Below are 21915 nucleotides of genomic sequence, written 5' to 3' on the forward strand. Positions count from 1 at the left end.
TATACTTGCAAGTTTGTTTTGCTCTTTGGTTTAATTGGTTGATAAACCCCTGCATTTCTGTTCACTTTGTTTTATTTTACAGATAAATACCGAGGTAAGCAAGACTAAGATCCTCGTGTGGGACATCCCAAACTGCTTTTCGCCAGAACAAATGGAAGACAAGCTGGAACTGAGCTTTTGCAAACCAAGTAATGGTGGTGGGGAGGTGATCGGTGTGGAATACACACCTGAAACGAGTTCAGCTGTCCTAACTTTCAAAGATGAAGGAGGTAAAAATGAATCGAGATGCAGGAGGACAAAAATGCATTGATGAGTCTATGCCGTGTGTGGTATAGGCTACCGTCGGATGCTGCACAAAATAAGTATAAAATCTTTGTCTAGTTGTTGTATTGACCCCTTTTTGTTTTCCATATTACCACACCAACTGTTCAAGTCATTTGTGTAAACTGGCAGGGAGGTTTCATGTTTATCGGGGTCCACAAACTTGACGATATGTTCATTGACTTCACTGACAATACATGATTCCTGGCTTTACTGATGTCTGATATAAGATCTTTGGGAAATTTGGTGTTGTCATTTTATTGTAATTCTGAAACTGGCATGATATTTTTTTGCAGAGTTGATGCCAACGCAAAACTATCAGACGAGATATCTGGTCCTGTGTACTGTATAGGTCAACAATGCATATTTGCAACCACAAATCACTAAAAAGATCAATATCCTTTGGACTAAAATGATTGAAAAGATTTCTGTTCATTGCCCTTTTAAATGCTCTTTTGGGCCAATCCACCATGTGAGCCACTCAACCACTCCTTTGAAGAGTTTCTGCTGCCTTTTCCTCAGCACATACTTTTCACCTCATTTGATTTCTAGAAGACTCATAATGCAAGCTTCTTCCACGAGCGAAATATAGTCTATTTGAATCACTTGCACGAAGTCATGTCTCGTTTCCCACCCTCACTAGCCTCTCCTGGCAGGACTCAGTGGTTAAACCATTTGCACGATGGCACATGTCGAGGTGGCAATTGCAAGTCGTCGTCTTCTCATATGGGGTTGTGGGGGGGGGAGGGGACGGGTAAGTCCCCCCCCCCCACCAGGAATCATTATGGACAGTCTAGTCTCCCCCCCCCACCCCTCCACCCCTCACACAAGAATTACCCCACCACCCTGAACCCAGGACAATTATTATTATTATTTTTTTTAACTGCATAAAACCTGCACACCTTGAGTATAATCACCAGTTTTCAACTTTCAGGAGTACATAGAAGGCACTTCTCAAATTATAGTATAACTCGGTCCTGTGGAAAGTCGACTTTTCTCAAAGCTTTCACCAAGCTGGATGACATCATTCATTTCTGTGGGCAGTGCTTTTAGTGCCATTTCTGTTACGGAATGTTGTTACTGCTGCTGTTCGATGGGCCCTCCTGTCCTATTAAATCCCATCACCAAAGCCATCCTGTATGGGTATATCCTCTAGTAATGACTATTTGAACAAAGTTGAGGTGAGTGCATGCAAATGCATAAAGTGGACTCTTTCTGATTCAAAATTAACGATGTATTCCTGAGACTATTACAGTTGGCAAATTATTGATTACACACATGCACACACACATTACACATAGTTGTGGTTATTTTGACCAACTCTTAAAAGGCTCATGTATGTGCTGCCTTTCTATTCATTGTTTTGCTTTCAGCTTCATGTACAAGGCAACTATCTTTGTAATTTTAGCTGGAGAACTGAGCGTCTGCATTTGAACTAATGCCATTATTTGTATTTCTTGTTTCACAGTGGCTGAAAAATTGATTTGTCAGCGAGTACACGCCATCAATTCAAGAAAAGACAATGTTAAAGTGAAGGTGTCTCCCTTGCTGCATGGAAACCTGAAGAACCTAAACGTATGCATTATTTTCTGTTTTTTTTATATAAACTGGATACCAATTGCGTCTCATCCAAAATAGCAGCTGTGCCTAAAATCTCCCGTTTATTCATTACGCTCGCATGCGCCTGTGTACACCTACACTTCTTCTTCTCCCCCCCTCTTTAAAACTTTTATTTGTTTTATTCAACTTGAAGGTGCTGTTCCTATGGGGGGTTGGGTTGGGGTGGGTGGTGCGGTGGGGGCTGGAGCAGGGGAGGAAGGAAGAACTTTATTTTCTTTCGTTGCCCACAATAGCTGCAAAGTGTTATGTTTGCAAATCATGGTGAGCCATGCATAAATCGAGGATAATTTATTTCAATTTGCACAGTGCCGTATATGCGGAAGTAGGGAAAGGAGAAGAAGAAAAAGACGAATATCTTGATCTATTACAACAGAGTAGCATGTAATTATCATGATAGGTTGGTTTGTACTCAGTTCCACATGGCATTTTTCTTGAGCTCCTACTTCATCTTGGTGGTAGTGACATCTTCATTTACATTGGAAGTTGGACCCTTTTCTCGTTTCACATCAGTGGGAGGGTAATGCATGCGTAGGAAATGTTGGTTTCTCCACATAACTTGACCAGAAGCAGTTTTGATTCGGTAAACGTGCCTGGTATGACCCTTATCTACGACTTTCCCAATATAATCACATTTCCTATTGATGGGATTTTTAGGTAGAGATGACCTTATAAAGCCGGACCAAATGTCCGTACGTCCGTCAATTTTTCTTACCGATCTTGATGGAACTTAGTATGTGGGTAGAGGTCGATGAGTGTTGCACAACGATATAACTTTTGTCCAGGTTCAAGGTCAGGGACGTGGTCACGTAAGTTATAAAAATCGCCATTTTCAAAACCTATCTAGTCTGCCATTCTTCAAGATATTCGGCAACTGTTTATTGATTATGATAGCAAAAAATATTATCTTGTATCTAACTGGACAGATTTTTGAATTTCCTTCCCGTTTGATCGTCACGTGATCTGGAAGATGGCCAAAAATGCCGATGCGATTCGCAAAGAAGGAAGGAAGGACAAATGAAATATCAATAATATGGAATAGGCAAAGCCTAGAAGCGAACGTAGAATTCTTCTTACATTCGCTTCTGACTTTACATAAAACTTGTTCACAACTGTATACTTGCCAACTATACCGTGGTACATGTAACGCCGCACAGCTGATGATTTTGACGCAATTTCCGGTTACTTCGGCCTGGATTCGGGATCAGCGAACAATAATGTAAATCACGATAAAAAATATTTTTTGATGATGCGGGAGATATCTTTATTAAAATTAACTTTGGGAGACAAATAATTGAATAAATAAATAAATAAACTATCACTTCTAGTCAAGAATAAAAGAAATTAAAAGTTCCGGAAAAGAGTTTCAAAATCACTCCCGGTAATGTTAAATACAAAATAAACACTTCCTGTCATGAAAAAATCACCTTCGGAAGTATAAAATTAACTTTGGGAAAAAAATAATTGAATAAATAAATAAACACTTCCGGTCATGATCTCCCGGCATGCATCATTCCCCATGAAAAAAACCAGAAACAAAAAAAAAACCCAGCAACAAAACAAAAAACGGAAGCAAAATGGTCATAGCCAACGACACGGATTCACAATTGCCAAGGTATTGTGTTGTTTTTGTTGTTTCCTATTCTCTCATGTGCACGCGTTAAGTAATATTCACAAGATAGAAATAAAATCCAATCGTGTTTATACACCGCACAGCGTTTAACAACAACCGGAAGCAAAAAGTCGTAGCTAACGACACGGATTCAAAATAGCCAGGGCTATTGTGTTGTTGTTGTTGTTGTTGTTGTTATTTCCTATTCTCTCAAGTCCACACATTAAGTATTAAGCTCACTTCGTTTGCTATAAAACACATTTTTAGCCTTTTATATTTATACATTTTCCGCCGAAGGTGCAAAAGTTTCAAAACCCGAAATGTAAACGTCTGCATTTATTTTCAAAATATAATTTCGTGCGCGCGCCAAAATGCCGAGTCCCCTTTAACCAAACTGCGCAGTCGAACTGCACAGTAGTCCGGTCATGGCGTCTGAGCAGTGGCCAGCATGGTTCAGATTGACTGTGGTTTCTGGGGCGAAGGTGATTGTTAAGAAGTATGTCAGCGGTATAAATTCGAGTGACTGTATTGGTGATTTAATCACGCAACATCTTGACAACGAATATTCTGGCCGAATGATTGCATCAATTCAGTGCATCAGCAGGGATGATTTGCGGGCTCCTCTCGATCGTGCCGATATCTAACATAATCACCGGCGGACATCGGGCTGCAGGCTGTGGGGCGAGGCCACGGATCCCGGATGAGGGGATAGTGATAAATTATGCTACATGCTTCGGGCTTTCTGATTTAATATATCAATGAGTACATTCCATAATTAATGAATTAATAATTAATGAATCTGGCATACAAAATGTTTTTTCATACCTGACATGTTACTTTGTGCAGTGTCACGAAACTTCTGTGGAATTAATAATTAATGAATTTGCTCGCTCTAATGATTTTTCAAACTTCAATATCTCAATAAATACTTGACCAATTTTCATTCTGAAAGTTGCATTATAATGAGTGAAGAATAATCTACAGGATTATCAAAGTCTCCGAGAGCTAAGCCTATTTTTTCGTTTTTTTTTTCTACAACCGGAAGTGAAATGTCCCCCAGAGAGTGGACGGACCGGAAAACCACGTATTGCACTTACTGGTGATTCTGATGTGTTAATCGGGGTACTAAATGAACAATACATATTTATTAATTATGTCATTAGTAGTATTATCCTAGTGTATCTCTGTGTACTATTTCAATCCAAACGGTTAGTTTGGACTGTTTCGTGGTTACCTGAACTGAACATTGAGAACTTGTGGTATCATAGAGATGACCATCACCCCCCACACGGGGGTAATTTTTTATTTTTATTTTTTATTTTTCATTCACAATGATTTATGAACCAATAGTGAGAGGCTTCAAATGTAGCATGTTTATCATAATGCTGCTTAGTCTGCTAACAGATTGATGATGATTTCTGTTTTGCCTTGTCTGCTGCTGACTGCAACTCTGGTGCAAATACACGTCAATGACCGGTTGCAGCAGTATTTGTGGATTTACCAAATACAATCTGGGTGGGTGAACGGCCACCAACACGTGTAGTGTTACTCCACTCCAGCAGTCCGAGACAGAACTCATCGTTGATATTACCATTTTTGGTCGTCTTGACAATTGATGGTTTTATGGCTTTTACGCCCGCTTTTGTATGTCCGTTTGATCTTGGCCAATAAATTTGCTAAATCCCTGTGACACAAATTGTGGACCACCCTCAGTGTGCAATCTCTCAGGAACACTGAAGTCTATGAAGAAATTAGCAATCTTGTTGTGATACGTGTGTCAAACAGGTGTGCACAAGGCCAGCCAGACAAGCAACTAATGTACACAAGGTAATCAAGGCCAGTGTGTGAGAATAAATCGGCAGAGGCATCCTCAAATACCAATTGATGATGGATCCTTAATCAAAGGTTGCCATTGCTGCGAATTCTGCTTCTCCTGGCATCGTTGGCACAAAAACTGATGATGTTGACGATGTTATTTATTCAGTCAGTACACAAACTGACGGGACCGTGTCTTCGTCCGTTTGATTCGTTGGTGTGAAGCTTACAAACAATTGAGTACATCTCAATGGGCTGTGACAGGCCCAACAATGCGGTTCTGCAAAGAACGAGACTGTCATCCACTGATAGATCATTGTGAATACTGTAGAATTCCTTTTTTGGAGGGGAAACCGTCAGTGACAGTTTTCCACAAAAACTGATGATGGGTGATGTCGTTCCAAGCAATGTCCCATCGCTTCTCAAGGATGCGATCCTGAAAATGGTCCCTGACAGACCATCGTCGATTTGTTGCGTAGCAGTGGCCATGATGTGATGAATGAAAAAGGCAGTTTCAGCTTGTAGATACTTTGGTTATGGTTCATCCAACAGATGACAGCAAAGTGCGTCCAGAAGCGTGTTCCCCAATTCTCCGCCAGGTGGTGGTGAAGTTGTTCTGTATTCGTTTTTCTACAATACACTGCAGGTGAGGGTTCTGAATGGCATCCAACATGTACGATTTGAGGATGGGCACCAGAGTCTATGGTCCACAATGAGGTCAAATGACAAAAGTCCCGTGAGGTTCTGATTCTACTTTGACGTGGCCGAAGCCATGGCCAATGCTTCCAGTTAAATCGTGGCATCTGACCTGTATTTCATGTCCAAAAGGTGATGTGATCCACACTGGATCAGTCTATAACAATCACCATGTCATTGCAACAAAGCAAAACCATAGCCGTGATATGTACGTTTGAAGTATGGAGGGTAACTTTGGATCAAAATGGGTTCTGATTGGTGGTGACACGAGAGTATTTTTAAAGCAGTTGAATGCTTTTTTTTGTGGTCAGCAGTCCATTTAAAGACTGATTCTTTGTTGAGCAGTCCATGTGGTTCTGATGTACTGACAATATCTGTGATGTTGGTTGGAGTTGGAAAATCTGTGATCACATTCAGCTGATTTAGATATGAAGCGATGCCAGTCCGTCCCACAACATATCTGCGGAACTTAACCTGGTTCTGTGCAATCGGGAAATTCTCAGGATTCAATGTGATCATGTGCGTGTGACGATGCATCAAGAACTGTCTTACTTGTATGTGTTTGGGGAATGATTTTTCAAACCTCAGGATATTGTTGACCACTTTGAAAGTGTTGCATGGACAATCAAGATCAATGTCACTTCAGTCGCAATATTCATCACCGCTTGTATTTAATCACATTGGGGAACACAGGTATTTGTATCTTCCCCATGGTGTGATCATGACTGTGGTGAGCTGGCCCTTTACCTCATCGCGGGGTTTGGGGGGGGGGTAGGGTGGTTCCAGTAATTGTGAGGCCTGTCTTTCTCGTGGTTTGCACCGCCTGCTAGCCTCTGCCCCCATCCACATTGATAATGCCACGAGCCCCTCTCCACGAGGCTGCCATTAATTCAGGGCTGAGTTTCTGGGTGGACAATCTTTCCGGACCCATCATCCAGATGGTGCCGGCAAAACTGAAGGGTGTGGGTCAGCTTTTCCTGCTTGAACTAATGTCTATGTCCCGTCGGCATATTTTAAAGAACATAAAAGATTACGAAGAGATACAACATGAAAAAGGTCTTGAGGCAAAGCAGTTTAAGACATGCACATGTGGGGTGGAAAGACAAATTCCTGCACATATAACAATGCATTTATTTATTTATTCATTCATTTATTCATTCATAGTCTGGGCTCGTGGAACATCTAATACAGTGAACTGATAAGTACGTAACCGACAAAAACAGGACGCAAAACCCTCATGCAGAGGGTGGACAAAATGGATGCAGAAGAAAATTCCAAGGAGGAAAAACTGGAAAATTGGAAGTAAGAGTTATTTGGGTGGGGTTAATGAGAGTAGAAAAGATCGTGGTTTCAGATTGGGGACTATCTGAGATTGTGAACAGATGCCTTGAAGACCTGGAAGGAGGAATGAGATTGAAGAGGATGTGGAAATTTATGCCACAGGTGTGGGCGGGGGGGGGGGTGGACAAATTGGTGAAGGTGAGCAGTGATCCAGGATTTCGGTAGTTTCACCAGAAGGGGGTTGATGGACCGTGTGAGCCCTGCAGAAACCTGGGGGTGACAAAGCACGAAAGAGTAGAAGCTGTGAGACCAGAATGGAGGTGAGCAGTGATCCAGGATTTCGGTAGTTTCACCAGAAGGGGGTTGATGGACCGTGTGAGCCCTGCAGAAACCTGGGGGTGACAAAGCACGAAAGAGTAGAAGCTGTGAGACCAGAATGGAGGTGGGCAAAGACAAAGACCACTGATCTGTCTGCAATGGCGAAGTGATAGGTCAACAGACTCTTCATTGTGGGAGATGTTGATTCTCTTGATTATGGGGGATTTTAACTTGCCAGGGATAGATTGGGTCCAGGAACGGGGAGAGCAGATGAGGATTTCTGTAATCGAGTTCAGGATTGCTTTTTAACCCAGTTTGTGGATAAGCCCATGAGAGGGAGTGCAGTGTTTGACCTCCTTTTAAGTAACGATCCCAATATAGTTGAGGAGGTGGAGGTTGGGGAGCATTTTGGATCAAGTGATCATAACGTTTGCAAGGATTCTGTTAAGAGTTAGAGTTCAGGATTGTAAAATAAGGCTGTTTAATTACAGGAAGGCAAACCTTGAGGGTATGAGGAGAGAGTTGAGTGATGTAGATTTGGAGAAGCTAACAATAGGACAATCAGCATTAGAGAAATGGTAAACCTTCAAGGAGAAAATGTGTAGAGTGAAGACAAGTACATTCCAATGAGGTGTAAAACTAGAAGCAGAAAGAGGCCAGGGTGGTTGAGCAGTGAGATAAGGAATGCTATTAAGAAGAAGCAGAAGGCATTTTAAAATATATTTTAGGTATAAAAATAATTACTGCAGGTGGATTTACAGTCCCTATAGAAAGTCTACACCCCTTTCAAGATTTTCACATTTTGTTTCCTTAGAGTCTGGAATTAAATTGCATTAAATCAGACTTTTTCCACCTTTATTTACACATTGTAGCCCACAACTTTCAAGTGATAAACAAATTCTACAAATTGCAGAAAACTAATTAAAAATACAAAACCAGAATATCCTGGTTGGAGAACTGCCCCTCTCCCCCCTTTATGACAGCAATTGTAAATTTGCTCAGCTAAAACCGATCACCTTGAAAATCGCACACCAAGTTAACGCTCCCCACGCAACTTGACTGAACTTGAACAGTTTTGTGCAGAAGAATGGGCAAATGTTGCCCAATCAAGGTATGTAAAGTTGGTGGAGACCTATCCCAACAGACTCACAGCTGTAATTACTGTCAAAGGTGCTTCCACCAAGTATTAACTCAGTGGGGTGGACACTTAACCAACGAAAATATTCTAGTTACCCTCGCTGAAGGAGAGGGTATTGCATTTGGGTCCTTTGTTAGTTTGTTTGTTTGTCCACCCAGAACTTTTGTGTTTTGTCTGTAACCGCTTGTCGGATTGAGACGAAATTTTCACCGTTGGTGAGACTCCTCATGTAGAATGTTTTAATGATAATTATGACGTTATAGGTCATGTTGTGTGGCAGCCATGTTGGAAAACAGAAAAACTTTTGACCTCAGTATCTCTGAAACCACACCAAGGAAAAAATTGAAACTTGGCACATGGCATGTACTCGTAGGAAATGGGTGATTTTTTTTTTAATGATGTCATAGGTGCCTTCGTTATGATGTAAAAATTGCATATGTAGAACGTTACATCCGATCAGTATGAACATTTTTGAGGGTCATCTCTGGATTTAATGGTCCACAAAAAAAAAATATGATGACGTCGTCGGTCGCGTGATTCGGAAGCGATATCGTTTTTTATATTTTTTTTAAATAAACCTTCAAAAATCATCTTCGCTGAAATGGCTGAACCAATCACTGCCAGCATTTATAAAGAGGCAGTTCTAATCATGTCTCTTATTCATTACGTAACACACCAGTACACAAACGCCACACAAAATAAGTCCTGGCGAGGGTCTGCAATCTCTGATTGCTCTTTTTCTTGTTTTGTATTTTAAATTGATTTTCTGAGAATTTGTAGAATTTGTTTTTCACTTGGAAGTTGTGGGTTATGATGTGTAAAAAGTCTGATTTAATGCAATTTAATTCTATGCTATAAGGCAACAAAACGTGAAATTTTTTAGAGGGAGCAGACTTTTATCATCACTCTGTATCACTATCAGAGTAAATGGAGGCAAGTCAAGAAAATAACTCGGCAATCCAAAACAGAGAATGAGAAGGACATGGCTAAGAATATTAAGCGCAACAGCAAGGCATTCTTTAAGTTTCTCAGGAGCAAAGAACAGGTTAGCACCAGTCTGGGCCCATTGAGGAATAGCACCGGTTTGGAATAGCATCTTAGATTTGGAAATCTAAGAGTAGATAAAGCTCCGGGGCCAGATAATATGCACCTGAGAGTGTTGAGGGAGGTGGCTGAGCAGGTAAGCGAGATGTTAATGGATATTTTCAATAGCTCACTGGAGTCAAGGCAGGTACTGGATGATTGGAGAGTATCAAATGTAACACCATTATTTAAGAAAGGATCCAGAGAAGAATTGGGAAACTATAGACCTGTTAGTTTGATTTCAGTTGTGGGGAAGGTGTTGGAGACATTAATTAGGGACCAGATGAGGAACTATTTAAATAAATACAAACTAATTAAAGGTAGGCAGCATGGATTTACCAAAGGTAGTTCCTGTCTAGCAAATATTTTAGAGTTCTATGAAGCAGTGTCTGATTGGGTGGATGAGGGAAATGCAGTGGACATAGTATATCTAGACCAGCGTTTCTCAACCTTTTTACCCTTGTAGAACCATTGAAATAGTTTTCATGTCTCAGGGAACCCCTGCATAAAAATTATGACATATACCATTATTAATATCTTGCTCTTTTATATTTTATCATAGTTCACGTGGTAAATATAATATATATTTTTTTCGGATACCTGGTTTAAGGAAAAAATGACCCCCTTTTTGTCAAATTTATTGGCAATGAAAAAAAAAAACATACTGCTCGTTTATGAGACCTCACACCGAGGTTTTAATTCACACACACAAAAAAAATCTTTTTTAAATAAAAAAAAACACCTCATGTAACTTGATAAACAAAACTTAAACAAATAAAGCTGAAGCAATAAAGGTAAACAGAAGAACTAACCTTGAGAGAGAGAGACTTCGCGCTAGGAAGCACAGAGAAGATAGATGGACACCGTGCATGCGTCCCGTACTTGAGTCAGTCACTCAATGATGCACGAATCCGCCACGTACAGGACGTCCACTAACCAGTGAGGGCGGTTTCACACTGGCGCCATATAGACATCGTTCAATACATTCCCTATGGTTGTTATAATTGTAAATAATATAAGAGGTTGAAGACTCTATTGTAATAACCAAGGAGTTTCCAACAATATGCCGTACGTGTATAGTAAAATTACGAATATTAAATCAAACAACAACTACTCAAAAATACATTAGCCTATTTATTACTGTTTCTCGCGGAACCCCTAGCGACCTCTTGCGGAACCCTAGGGTTTCGGGGAACCCCGGTTGAGAAACACTGATCTAGACTTTAAGAAGGCATTTGATGAGGTACCACATCAGAGGTTGTTAGCCAAGGTGAGGGCTTGTGGAGTGGCTGTGAGTGGGAGGATGTCTTGCTGGGAGGATGCAAGTGGTAGGGTACCTCAGTGATGTAGGACCATTATAATTCATTATTTACATCAATAATTTGGATGGTGGGGTGAAGAGTAGGCTTTCCAAGATGGCACAAACCTTGGAGGTGAGGTGAATAGCACTGGGTCATGATCAGATTCAGGAAAGTATTGATACTTTCATCAATTGGGCAAAAGATTGGCAGATGCAATTTAACCTGAGCAAGTGTAAGGTGTTGGGGATGGCCAAGAATAATGAAAATAGAGATTAGATGATGCAAGGGGTAATTTTGGAGTGTGTTCCACAGATAAAGGATCTGGGCGTGATAATACATACAGGAAGTAATCAGGCAGCTATCAGTAAAGCAATCAGGATTTCAGGTTGCATTCGCAGAGGGATCAATTGTAAACCAAAAGAGGTGTTGTTAACATTGTATAGGAATTTAGTGAGGGTTACATCAAGAATGTTGTGTGCAGTTTTAGTCACCACAACTTAGGAAGGACATAGATGCCAAAGAGAGGATTCAGTGCAGGGCTACAAGATTGATTCCGGGCCTAGCTAGAGTCAGCTATGGTGAGCAGCTGAAGGAGATGAGGCTTTATTCACTAGAAAGGAGGTGATTACGAGGTGATATGATGGAGATGTTTAAGATAATGAAAGGTATAGATAAAATAAGTGCAGAAGAATTATTCAGCAAAGTAGACAGTGATAGAACCAGGGGCCATAGCCTGAGAGTAAAGAGGAGGAGAGTTAAAATGGTGGTAAGGCAGGGGACTTTCACTCAGAGAGTTGTTAATGCATGGAATGGTCTCCCTGGAATGGTAGTGATAGCAGAAACAGTGGATAAGTTTAAATTGGAATTAGATAGGTACCTAGAAGTATTGGAGACAGAGGGTTGTCGGGATGTTGGCAGGACTTTTAAGTAGCTTGAGCATTGATGGGTGATTGTGTGCATCTGTGTGTGGTGTTGTGTGGTTGGTGTGTGTGGTTCTTTTTTTTTGTTTTGTTTTTTAACCCAAGAACAGTCTTCGCCCATGCCACCTCCCCTGGAAAGAAAAAACGAAACAAAAAAGGCATTTTTCTTTTTTTGGTGTGGTGTTGATGTGGTGCAGCATGGTGCAGGCTTGATGAGCTGAATGGCCTCCACCTGCGTATAATTTCCTTGTGTGTATTCTTGTGTTATATGTATTTTGCTCTCGTTTGTGTGCTTGGCAGACCTACTCAGCTATGAGCCAGCGTACTGTGCTATTGAAAGACATAGCTGAGGTGATTGCTCCAGAAGACTTGCAGGACCGCCTGGAGATATTCTTCCAGAAGGAGAGCAATGGTGGTGGAGAGGTGCAGAACATTGTGTATGCACCAAAGAAGAAACGTGTGTTGGTGCGCTTTGGTGAATTCCCCAGCTCAGGAATGGGGAATTCCTAAGCTCAGTAAAGACCTCTCTGTGTATGTACTTCTGCTTTAACTTGTGCTGTTCACTTAAGAACAGTCATTATTGGGTGTTCATTCACAAGTGGATTGCCTGACTAGTTGCATCATTACTAGGACAGGGTTCAGCCACTCATTCGGTTTCCCCACTTCTCCCATTCCCAACAACTGGTGGGTCAAACTCACCCTTATAACAACCATCAAGGTTGCTTCCTCCCTCACTTTCCTTACCCACTGTCACCCCAGTCTGATCGGCCCCCATTCTTTCTTTGTCTGTGACTGTCAAAAAACATGAAAGAAACTGAATAATTTAACCAAGGATACTGGTCTAAATTCTTAAACTTTTCTTTGGGTTCCATGTTTTCTGTGCCTTATTTACGAATGTCTTTCTGGATTAGCTTGATGGTTTGACATCCTGTCCTGTCTCTTTTTGTATATTCTATAACTGTCAAGATTAAAAAATCATTCAGTTTGTCTATTTACTTTAACTCTCTGAAACAGCTATGCAACCTTTTCAGACAATTGATGATTTATTTTAGACCATCCTCGTTATACATTTTAAATAGCCTGTGCTGTATGGGAGGGATTGTGGTTAGAGTTGGTGTTGGTGTTGGTTTATTGTGAATACAATTTATTGTGTTAAACTTCTTATTAGCAAACAGGTGGCATTGACCGACTTCATACAAGTTCTGATGTCATGACAGCCACTAAACTAGTCTGCAATGAAGTGTTGCAGAAATCTTAAATGAATTTTTTTTTGTGAATATGTACAGGTTGTGGACAAAAATGATAGAAACGCCTGGGTAAATGAGGGACGACAAGGCTTCCACACAGGTATGGTCCATGTGTTAAGCAAATAACATCCCAGCATTCTTAGGGTCACATATAAAAATTGTACGTACACCTGGTTGCCTATAATTATGGCTGCAAGAGAAGACCTACCCCAATGCCCCCATCCCTTGAGCACATGTTTGACCCTTGAGCACTTCACCCAATGGTTTGAGCATGACACTGATATGATCCATAAGTCATGGCCTTCTCAGTCACCATATCTGAACCCAATCGATCAATTATGGGATATTAGCAGAAGTACTTGGCATTGCCTGGGGAAATTCAATGCAATATGTATTGAAATATTTCCTGGATGACAAATTGGGGAATGTTGGCATTATGGTTTTATTTGCATTATCAATATTGTGTGTTGCAAAATGCATTTGGACTTGTATCAAAATGCTTTACCTTCTCAGGGTGCCCAACATGCTGCCCTGGAGGCTATTTGTCTTGCACGTTGATCCTCAAACCCTGTCTGCGTCTGTTCTTGAGTCTCAAGTGATTTGTCGACTGCCATTCTCTTTGTATCTCATTTGTTTCCGCCTATTAGGGTTTTGTTTTTTAAAATTTATTTTGGTGGCATTTAACAGGTTTGATGATGCATAGGTTAAATTTTGGTAATGCATAAAATGCATAGGATTTTGGTGGCATAGGTTAAAATATTTCTTAACAGAAATGTTCCCTTGGGAATTCCCTTGAAAGTTTGATTGTCAGAATTTAAAATATCTTGGTAGCCCATAGGCAGATCACTTGTACGTAAAGTTCGTTTTTATGACCTGGGAATGCAAAATATAATAAAAATTGAGTAATTAACACAAGTAGTTGAGCCGATGTAATTTCAACACAACAGACTATTAGCATGAGTGAAGGCACCAGAAGTGCTCTGGTGGGCATCTTACCATGCCAATATCCATGATGCGGTGACTTCCAAAAAAATAAAAAGCAACAGATGGATCGTACCCAGACAGGGAGGATTAGAGGTAGTTGAGAAATCTACCAAGGTAATACAGTTTTCATTATTAGCTTGCAAACGTATGACCTCACCATTCTTCACAAAACATATGACTCGATCGCTCCCGGGTGAAACCCAGGCAGAGTGTAAGAAAAATACTCAATCGTGACCTGAACATTGGTGTTACAATAAACCTGGAGGAGCAATTTGTCAAGGGTATGAACAGTTTCCGTTAATGGCTTTTGAAATTTTAGTTAAAATACTCAAAATGCTGTGGTGTAATCATCAAAACACAATGGTTCCAGCTCACCATGTGATTTGGTAAAGGGGATGTCACTTGAGTGAAAGGTAAGGAAATCGTTGGATCTTGGGGTGGAAAATTACAGAGGAGAAGAAGCATGACTGCTCAGTTTTATGGTTCCTGATTGGCCAAGATAGTTGAGAAACGTGCCAAGGGAAGCACAGTTTCCGTTATTAGCTTTCACACACACATCACCTCAACATACAATCTTCACAATACATATTACTCAATCGCTCCCGGGGAAAATGGAGGCAGTGTGCAAAGCAACATACTTTGCTCGAGGCTTGGACATGGAGGTGTTATAATATACCTGTGTAAAGCAATCTTTTTAATAGTAGATGCACATGTAAACATTATAGTAATTGGACTTGTGGTGTTGACAACAAATCACCCGATATGATCTTCACAATACATATTACTCAATCACTTCCAGGAAAAAAAATAAAATGCAGGCAGTGAATAAGCACAAGACCCGACCGAGTCCTGAGGGCCAATGATCTGGTTTTAAATGGGGTCAAATTTTCTATCCAAACATAGTCCTCGACCTTCTTCTGGAGGAAGGAAGAGGCCATGCAAAGTTTGGTTGCATTGGTTCCTGCAGGGTCTGAATGCATAAATGAACAAACACACAAACAAACTTTCTTCTTTATATATTAAGATTCTGGTATGATGCCTGAGACAGCGTTTTGCACCTCCATCAAACAGTTGTGTGTTGATTGATTCTCATGGAACAATGGTTTCGCATCCCTCCTGCAGAATTCCAGATGCTGGTGGACTCTTTGCCACGGTGCATACAGGCCATACTGACGACATGTAGTTGCCCAACACCCAATACATTGGTGTTTCCATTTTTTTTTTGTCCACTTCCTGTGGTTAAAGACCAAACACAATAGTTTCATTCACCCTATAGCTTTATGTTTATGATTATTGTAAGATTATTTGACAATTTTGTACAGTTTATTACATTTAAAATGAGGTTTCTTTTGGATTCCTCAAAATTCGTTGAAAGGACAATTTGCTTTAAAAGGAGTCTATTCTTTATTGATTTGTTCAATAAAATGTTAATATTTGAGATGCTTGACTTGCTCTTACCTTTTCTCTTAATGTGTTGTTTTGTGCATGGGGAGGCACGAAGATGGCGCTCGTTCACCACCCCATGCATGTGGAGCATGGTGGCCCCAAGATGGCTGAACACTGATTGGCGAATTTGAAGCCTTTGGCAAGAAGATGACGGTTTGAACAGAAAACCTAAATTGTTCAATTATCTCCAGCAGTCATGATTATAAATTTAATGATGAGGATTATAATCATAATAAAGTGCAAACACAATTCTAGCTGGAGTTTAAAACGTCTTACCCCATGCAGTCATGAGAAAAAAAATGCATGGGAAAGGTCTTTCAAACTCTTGCTTTGTGTTTCTGAACACAATCTACATTCATTTGGTTTGTGAACCTTGCATAACAGGCATGATGGTAAGGCCTAAGTCACATTTTCTCAACGGCGAGGATCTGAATGCCCTCTGAATTGACAAACGTACGCCCTCTGAATTGACAAACGTGCGGTGGCCTCAGGGTGGCCCTATGCCATATGGCTACATTTTACAGGCCGTAGGGTCGCCGTGGGATTTGTAGCGCGGAGTTATATAACTTTTTTTAATTTCTACGTTCGCCGTAGCAATTCGACAAGCCAAAACAAAAGAACTGGTAAAAAAAAAAAAATAAAAAAAAAATGAACCCACTCGTTACCGTCCGTCTGGCCGCACGTTCGCCTTAGGGCTCCCCTGCGGTTGCCTTGCGGGCAACTTGCGTCTGTCTTGAAAATTCGATGGCCGCCGCAGGAACGCCCTAAGGTAACCGTGCGACATCAAATCAAAGACCGTACAGCACCCCCACGTTTTCGGTCTCCACAATTTATAAATATGCCGTGCGGCTCCCCGAAAAATAAAAACATATGTGACTGCTACATTGTGTGATCGTGGAAATACTGCGGCCGCCCTATAATTGCTAATGGCTGTAGATTTTGTAGACCCTACGACCGCCGTGCCAAACGTGACTTAGGCCTAACCACACAGCATTATGTGCCACCATATATGTCAGAATGAAAAATCTCAAACATTTATTCTGCCCTCAAGGCATAAGATGGCATGCATGCTGATTCTCAGTTTTTAGCCGCGTCGCGTTGCGAACACTGGCTCTAAGAGAGCTCCGCGTTGTTCTTCTTCTTCTTGTACTGGTGAAGACAAAACCTTTATGACATGGCTCTTGGACACATTTGTCCTTGTTTCCTCATAGTTTATCTGCCCTCCGGTCATGAATATTTTTTTTCCAAGTCCAGTCCTGCTAAACTGAAGTTTTTGAAAGTGCCAAAAAGGTGATTTGTGTTCTTCAGTGTTCAAGTGTATAATTTGATTTTAAAGGTTGTTGGGGAAAAAACAAAAAACTTGGGAGGTTTACTGCCATTGATTCAGCATCTATTGCACCATCTTGTTAAACACAATGATGACTTCGTCCAGTCTGAGCAGTGTCCCATAAGCTGTTAAGCTAGAGTACGAGTGAATTCAGAAACAAATTCAAGAAATGGCATCACCAGTGGACAAATTTGGCATCATGTCCACAAAATAATATGATGCACTCTGTGACTTGGGTGTTATAAATGGCCAGTACTTGTGGGAATAAGCTGTGCACCAAAAGGAGTTCAATGATAGTAGTCCTGCGGTTTAAAAGAGCGAAAACCCATTGAAAATAGAGCTGTGACATGGCACATGGTACGAAGCTATGGGTTCAGAGAGCAAAGTGCTGTGGGAGGATAGGGCCGCAAATGCGGTTTAACTCCACTGAACTCCAGCAAACTTTAGTTTGACTCCAGTGAAACTTTAATCTGTGAGTCATTTCCACGATGGTGTAAATAGCGAGCTGCCACACAGGGAAGCGTCCTCACACTTGGTTAAAGCCTTCTTCCCCACTCGTCCCTCGAGGGTGAGGTCCAAGAGCCCGATAATAGTGTTGGGCAAAATGATTGATTAGAAACCAGATTTTTTTTTTTTTAAACCACACCTACACTCCTGCCATTGGTTGGAAAAGTTCATGATGTACAAGTACTCACAAGTTGGCACCGATGAAAAGTATACAACAGTTATGAAACTTAATTAGTTTTTCGTAGGGACATCATTTAGTTTTGCACCTGTCTGCTCTTGAAATGCAAAAAATCTGTCAAATTTTGAAGAAAAAAAAATAGAAAATATAGTGTTCAATTTACTAATTATTTCTTAAAACTGATGATTTCTGGAGGTGAGATTTCAGTTTGAATAGTTCACCATATTTTTTAGCACCGGGTTAAAATCTCAAGGCAGGGAAAGATCTTTGCGATCAAGTTCTAAATGGCAAACACAAACAAAACACCACATATAAATGCATGGAGGGGACTACAACATACCTGTCACAGAAATGACAGTCTGTTTCCATCCCAATCGCCTCACTCTTCCAATTTTCTCCTTTTGTCGTTTGTGGGGAATCTGTACATTCTGAATCCCTTTTCCGATTGATTGGTGCACCCAAAGGCACAGCATCCCATCATTTTGTAAGTACGTATATATATATATATATATATATATATATATATATATATATATATATATATATATATATATATATATATATATATATATATATATATATATATATATATATATATATATTTACGAATCTGGAAACCATTTGCATTCACACATACAGTTGACCCAAAGTTTAGTTATTTCGTTAAGTATATGTGGATAGTTAGAATCCCTCCCCAATGTCTAATGGGTAAATTTCATGTGTGTGCTGCGGGTTTCTTTTATGGTCAGGTTTTTTTACATCTTTAAATCTACCGATGCCAGCGGAACCCTCGCTTCACTCCTCCCACTCTGCGGGCGAACAAGCGCTTCACCCACCCAGCTTTCACTTCACACCACCGCACCATAACGCACGTGTTTCTGACTATGGACGTGGGCGGAGCCCCCCCTCGCTTCACAGCCGACTCTGCCCCAGCAAGATGGAATGTTCCTCCCGTCCAATCGGGGGTGAGATCGCTTCACCTCTGACTCTGCCCCATCAAAGAAGAATGTCTCCCCTGTCGACACTGGGGAAGACAACAAAAGAGCCTCTCTCGGGGGAGGAGCACCGAGACGCCAACACGCCCCCCTCCTCCAATCGCGGCTGGCCACCACGACACCCAAAAATGCCCCATCCAATCCAGAGGCGAGTTACAGGAGAGTGGATCCCTCCATCCCACACGGGGGAGGGATAAGAAGGATCGTGAGTCGTTCAGACGGGTCATCTTCGAGTGGGTGGTGTTCCTTGGTTCCTTGGAGGTCGTTCCTTGCTGCTGATCTGCTGGGCTCTCCTGGTTGTCGGTCATCATTCGTGGCTGGCCGGTAGTTCGTTGGATCCTGGCTGCGCTCATTGGATCCTGGTTCGTGGGTTCGAGTTCCACCATGGTGGGTTGTGTTGGAGCGCTCGAGCTGGGGATCTCCGTTCCCGTCCACGGACTCCGAGCTCCACAAGTGCGAGTCAGTAAAAACGCACGAGGCGGCCAGGTACCTGACCAGACTCTGACCCCCAGCTTGCCTATCCGCCATGGCTGGATGGTCCAATAAAGGCCAGCTGGCTCCTTTTATTTTTGGGTGTGTGTGGCGCCAGTCTGTAAGTAAAACTGTTAAGTGATTGCCATTGTACATTTGCCTACATTTATATTCGTGATTAAGTCTGCTCTGTGTTTCCCTCCCTATTACCTTGTAAATAAATAACTGTTAAATGTTCCAGTTCGTTGTCTGTTTTCCTTCATTGACCCAGTATGGTTCGGGCTTGAGAATTAGGGAGGCCGATTGTACCGTAAATTATTTGGGCCGGCGCGGCTTTGGTAATTCCCGCTCAGTTATTCCGGATCCGAGTCGGTAACAGCGACTCGGTTCGGACAAAGCCGGCTGAGGGTGTGGCTTCCCCGGTAGCTAGACGGCGTGGGTACTTTGGTAAATTTGAATAGACAAATAAACCCTACCCCATGCCGTCGAAATATTGGCGTCCACGGTTCATTACGCGACCCGTCGACTTTGGAGTTATCCGGAGTGACGACCTTCAATTACGGTGTTCGGTGGGAGACGGCCCAACTGCTCCATCTAGCGGTCGTCCTCGCCACCGAACCCGGCACCACAACAAATATATATATATATATATATATATATATATATATATATATATATATATATATATATATATATATATATATATACATACATCTCATTCTAATCACTGACTCACCGACTGAAATTAAAGATCGGTGCCTTCCGGGTGACGTAGCTGAAATTTTGCGTACCAATGGACATCGAAGCCGATACACCAGAAAAAAAATTACAGAACCGTCAGAAAACATCCGTAAATGAAAATAAATAATTGGACAAAATAGAGGGGAAAAAATGCAAGTGAGTGACCCGAGACAATGGGGAAGCATGATAATTTTGTGTGCCGACAGACATCGAAGCCGATACGCCAGGAAAAAATCACAGAACTGTCAGAAAGCATCCATAAATGAAAATATAAATAAATGAAAACAAATAAATAAATAAAAAATCAAATGAAGGTGAGTCACATGAGACAATGAGGAAGCATGGTTCGTCAAAGCCCTGTCACACCTTGACGATTTAGCCAACGTATGCCTGACGTAGGCAAAATTGGGCTAAAACGCTGGCACACGTTGAATACATTATGGGTAAGTTTGTATATGTTAAGAGCACACTGAAAAACACTGCCATACGTCGTAGAACGCTGGCTTTCATCGTTGTAGTTTGCGGTTGTCCTCAAATTTTAGCATGCTTGAAATTTTACGACGTATGCCAGCGTATGACTCACACGTTCCGCTACGCTGGCCAAGTTGTAGGCACGTTATGCGATCGTTGACACACGTTACTTGTAAGTTACTCATAAGTCGGAACACGTTGAGGTAATGATTAGCGTACCCGAAACTTATTTATAACCTATGAGTAATGTGTTGTAGGCACGTTACACGATCGTTGACACACGTCGAGGCACGTTATGCGATCGTTGACACGCGTCAAGGCACGTTACTTGTAAGTCACTCATAAGTCGAAACACGACGAGGTAATGCTTAGCGTACCCAAAACTTATTTCTAACCTATGAGTAACGTGCTTTGAACCTATGTGTAACGTACCTCCAACGCATATTGACGTATGTAGACGTATTTGATTGACGTCTTCCGGACGACCACAGAACTTACTGAACGTGTTTCTAATTTGCAGCTACGATATAATGTCGTATTAGCAGCGTTTTAAAAAAAAAAGAAAAACCAATAACTTCTGATATTTCGTCACGTGCCGTTACGTCACGTCCGATTGCCTCTTCAGTTTGCTCGTCTTATTCTTAGTTCCTCCTCTGTGAATATTTTCTGTTTGAGGATATTGTCACGTCGACGTCGAAACTTAAAAGCAAATGTCCGAATATATTTTAAAATTCCTGATAGACTAAAAAAAATAAAATAAAATAAAAACAACACCAACAACAACTTCAGATATTTCGTCACGTGCCTTCACGGAGCCAAGGAGAAAAAAAGAAAATGTGCCTTGACGGAGAAAATAAGTTTCGGGTATGCTAAACATTACCTCGACGTGTTTCGACTTATGGGTAACTTACAAGGAACTTGTGTCAACGATCGCGTATCGTGCCTACAACTTATTCCCAGCGTAGCGGAACGTGTGAGCCATACGGCGAGTACGTCGTAAAATTTTCAGCATGCTTGAAATTTCACGACGTACTAAACGTACCACGAAATATGACAGCGTACTTCATCGTTTTTCAGCGTGCTCTTAACGTATACACAACTTACCCATATCGTATTCGACGTGTGCCAGCGTTTTAGACACATTTTTCATAGGTCGGCATACGCTAGCTAAATCGTCAAGGTGTGATTGCGTGGTTGACACTTCCAATTCTCAGGCGGTTATGATTTAAATCGGCGTGCGGCATGTTTTTAACAGGCTATGCCACAAGTTCGTCGGCGATCCGTGCAGCACGCTATGGCTAAGTTAAACTATCGTTGGGCATAGGTTGTGAACGCCGACAACAGGCTAAGCTTTCAGTGGTATCAGTTATCTATAAGACAACGAAACGTTCTGTGCCCGTTACTAATATGTTATGCATACGACCAACACGTTATGAATACGACCAA

The 21915-nt window shown here is 41.4% G+C and overlaps 1 protein-coding gene across 14 annotated transcripts in view; it reads left to right on the forward strand.

Moving 5' to 3' along the window:
• Positions 1 to 19497, forward strand: part of LOC147029824 (N-myc-interactor-like) — a 61348-nt gene extending 41851 nt beyond the window's left edge. For 7 of the 14 annotated variants that reach the window (XM_085873189.1, XM_085873191.1, XM_085873182.1 and 4 more), the window contains 3 exons: positions 83 to 269; positions 1790 to 1896; positions 12403 to 15771. In XM_085873189.1, the coding sequence (XP_085729315.1) occupies positions 83 to 269; positions 1790 to 1896; positions 12403 to 12612 (504 nt within the window). In that variant the 3' untranslated portion in view covers positions 12613 to 15771. Of the gene's footprint in view, positions 1 to 82; positions 270 to 1789; positions 1897 to 12402; positions 15772 to 15826 lie in introns of those variants that run through there. The other 7 variants (XR_015056101.1, XR_015056103.1, XR_015056104.1 and 4 more) reach the window with 7 other exon arrangements.
• The last annotated feature ends 2418 nt before the right edge of the window (positions 19498 to 21915 follow it).

The sequence above is a fragment of the Eptatretus burgeri genome, chromosome 3 (genome assembly GCF_056783735.1).
Source record: "Eptatretus burgeri isolate ZD-2024b chromosome 3, Ebu_testis_v1, whole genome shotgun sequence".
Classification (NCBI taxonomy): domain Eukaryota; kingdom Metazoa; phylum Chordata; class Myxini; order Myxiniformes; family Myxinidae; genus Eptatretus; species Eptatretus burgeri.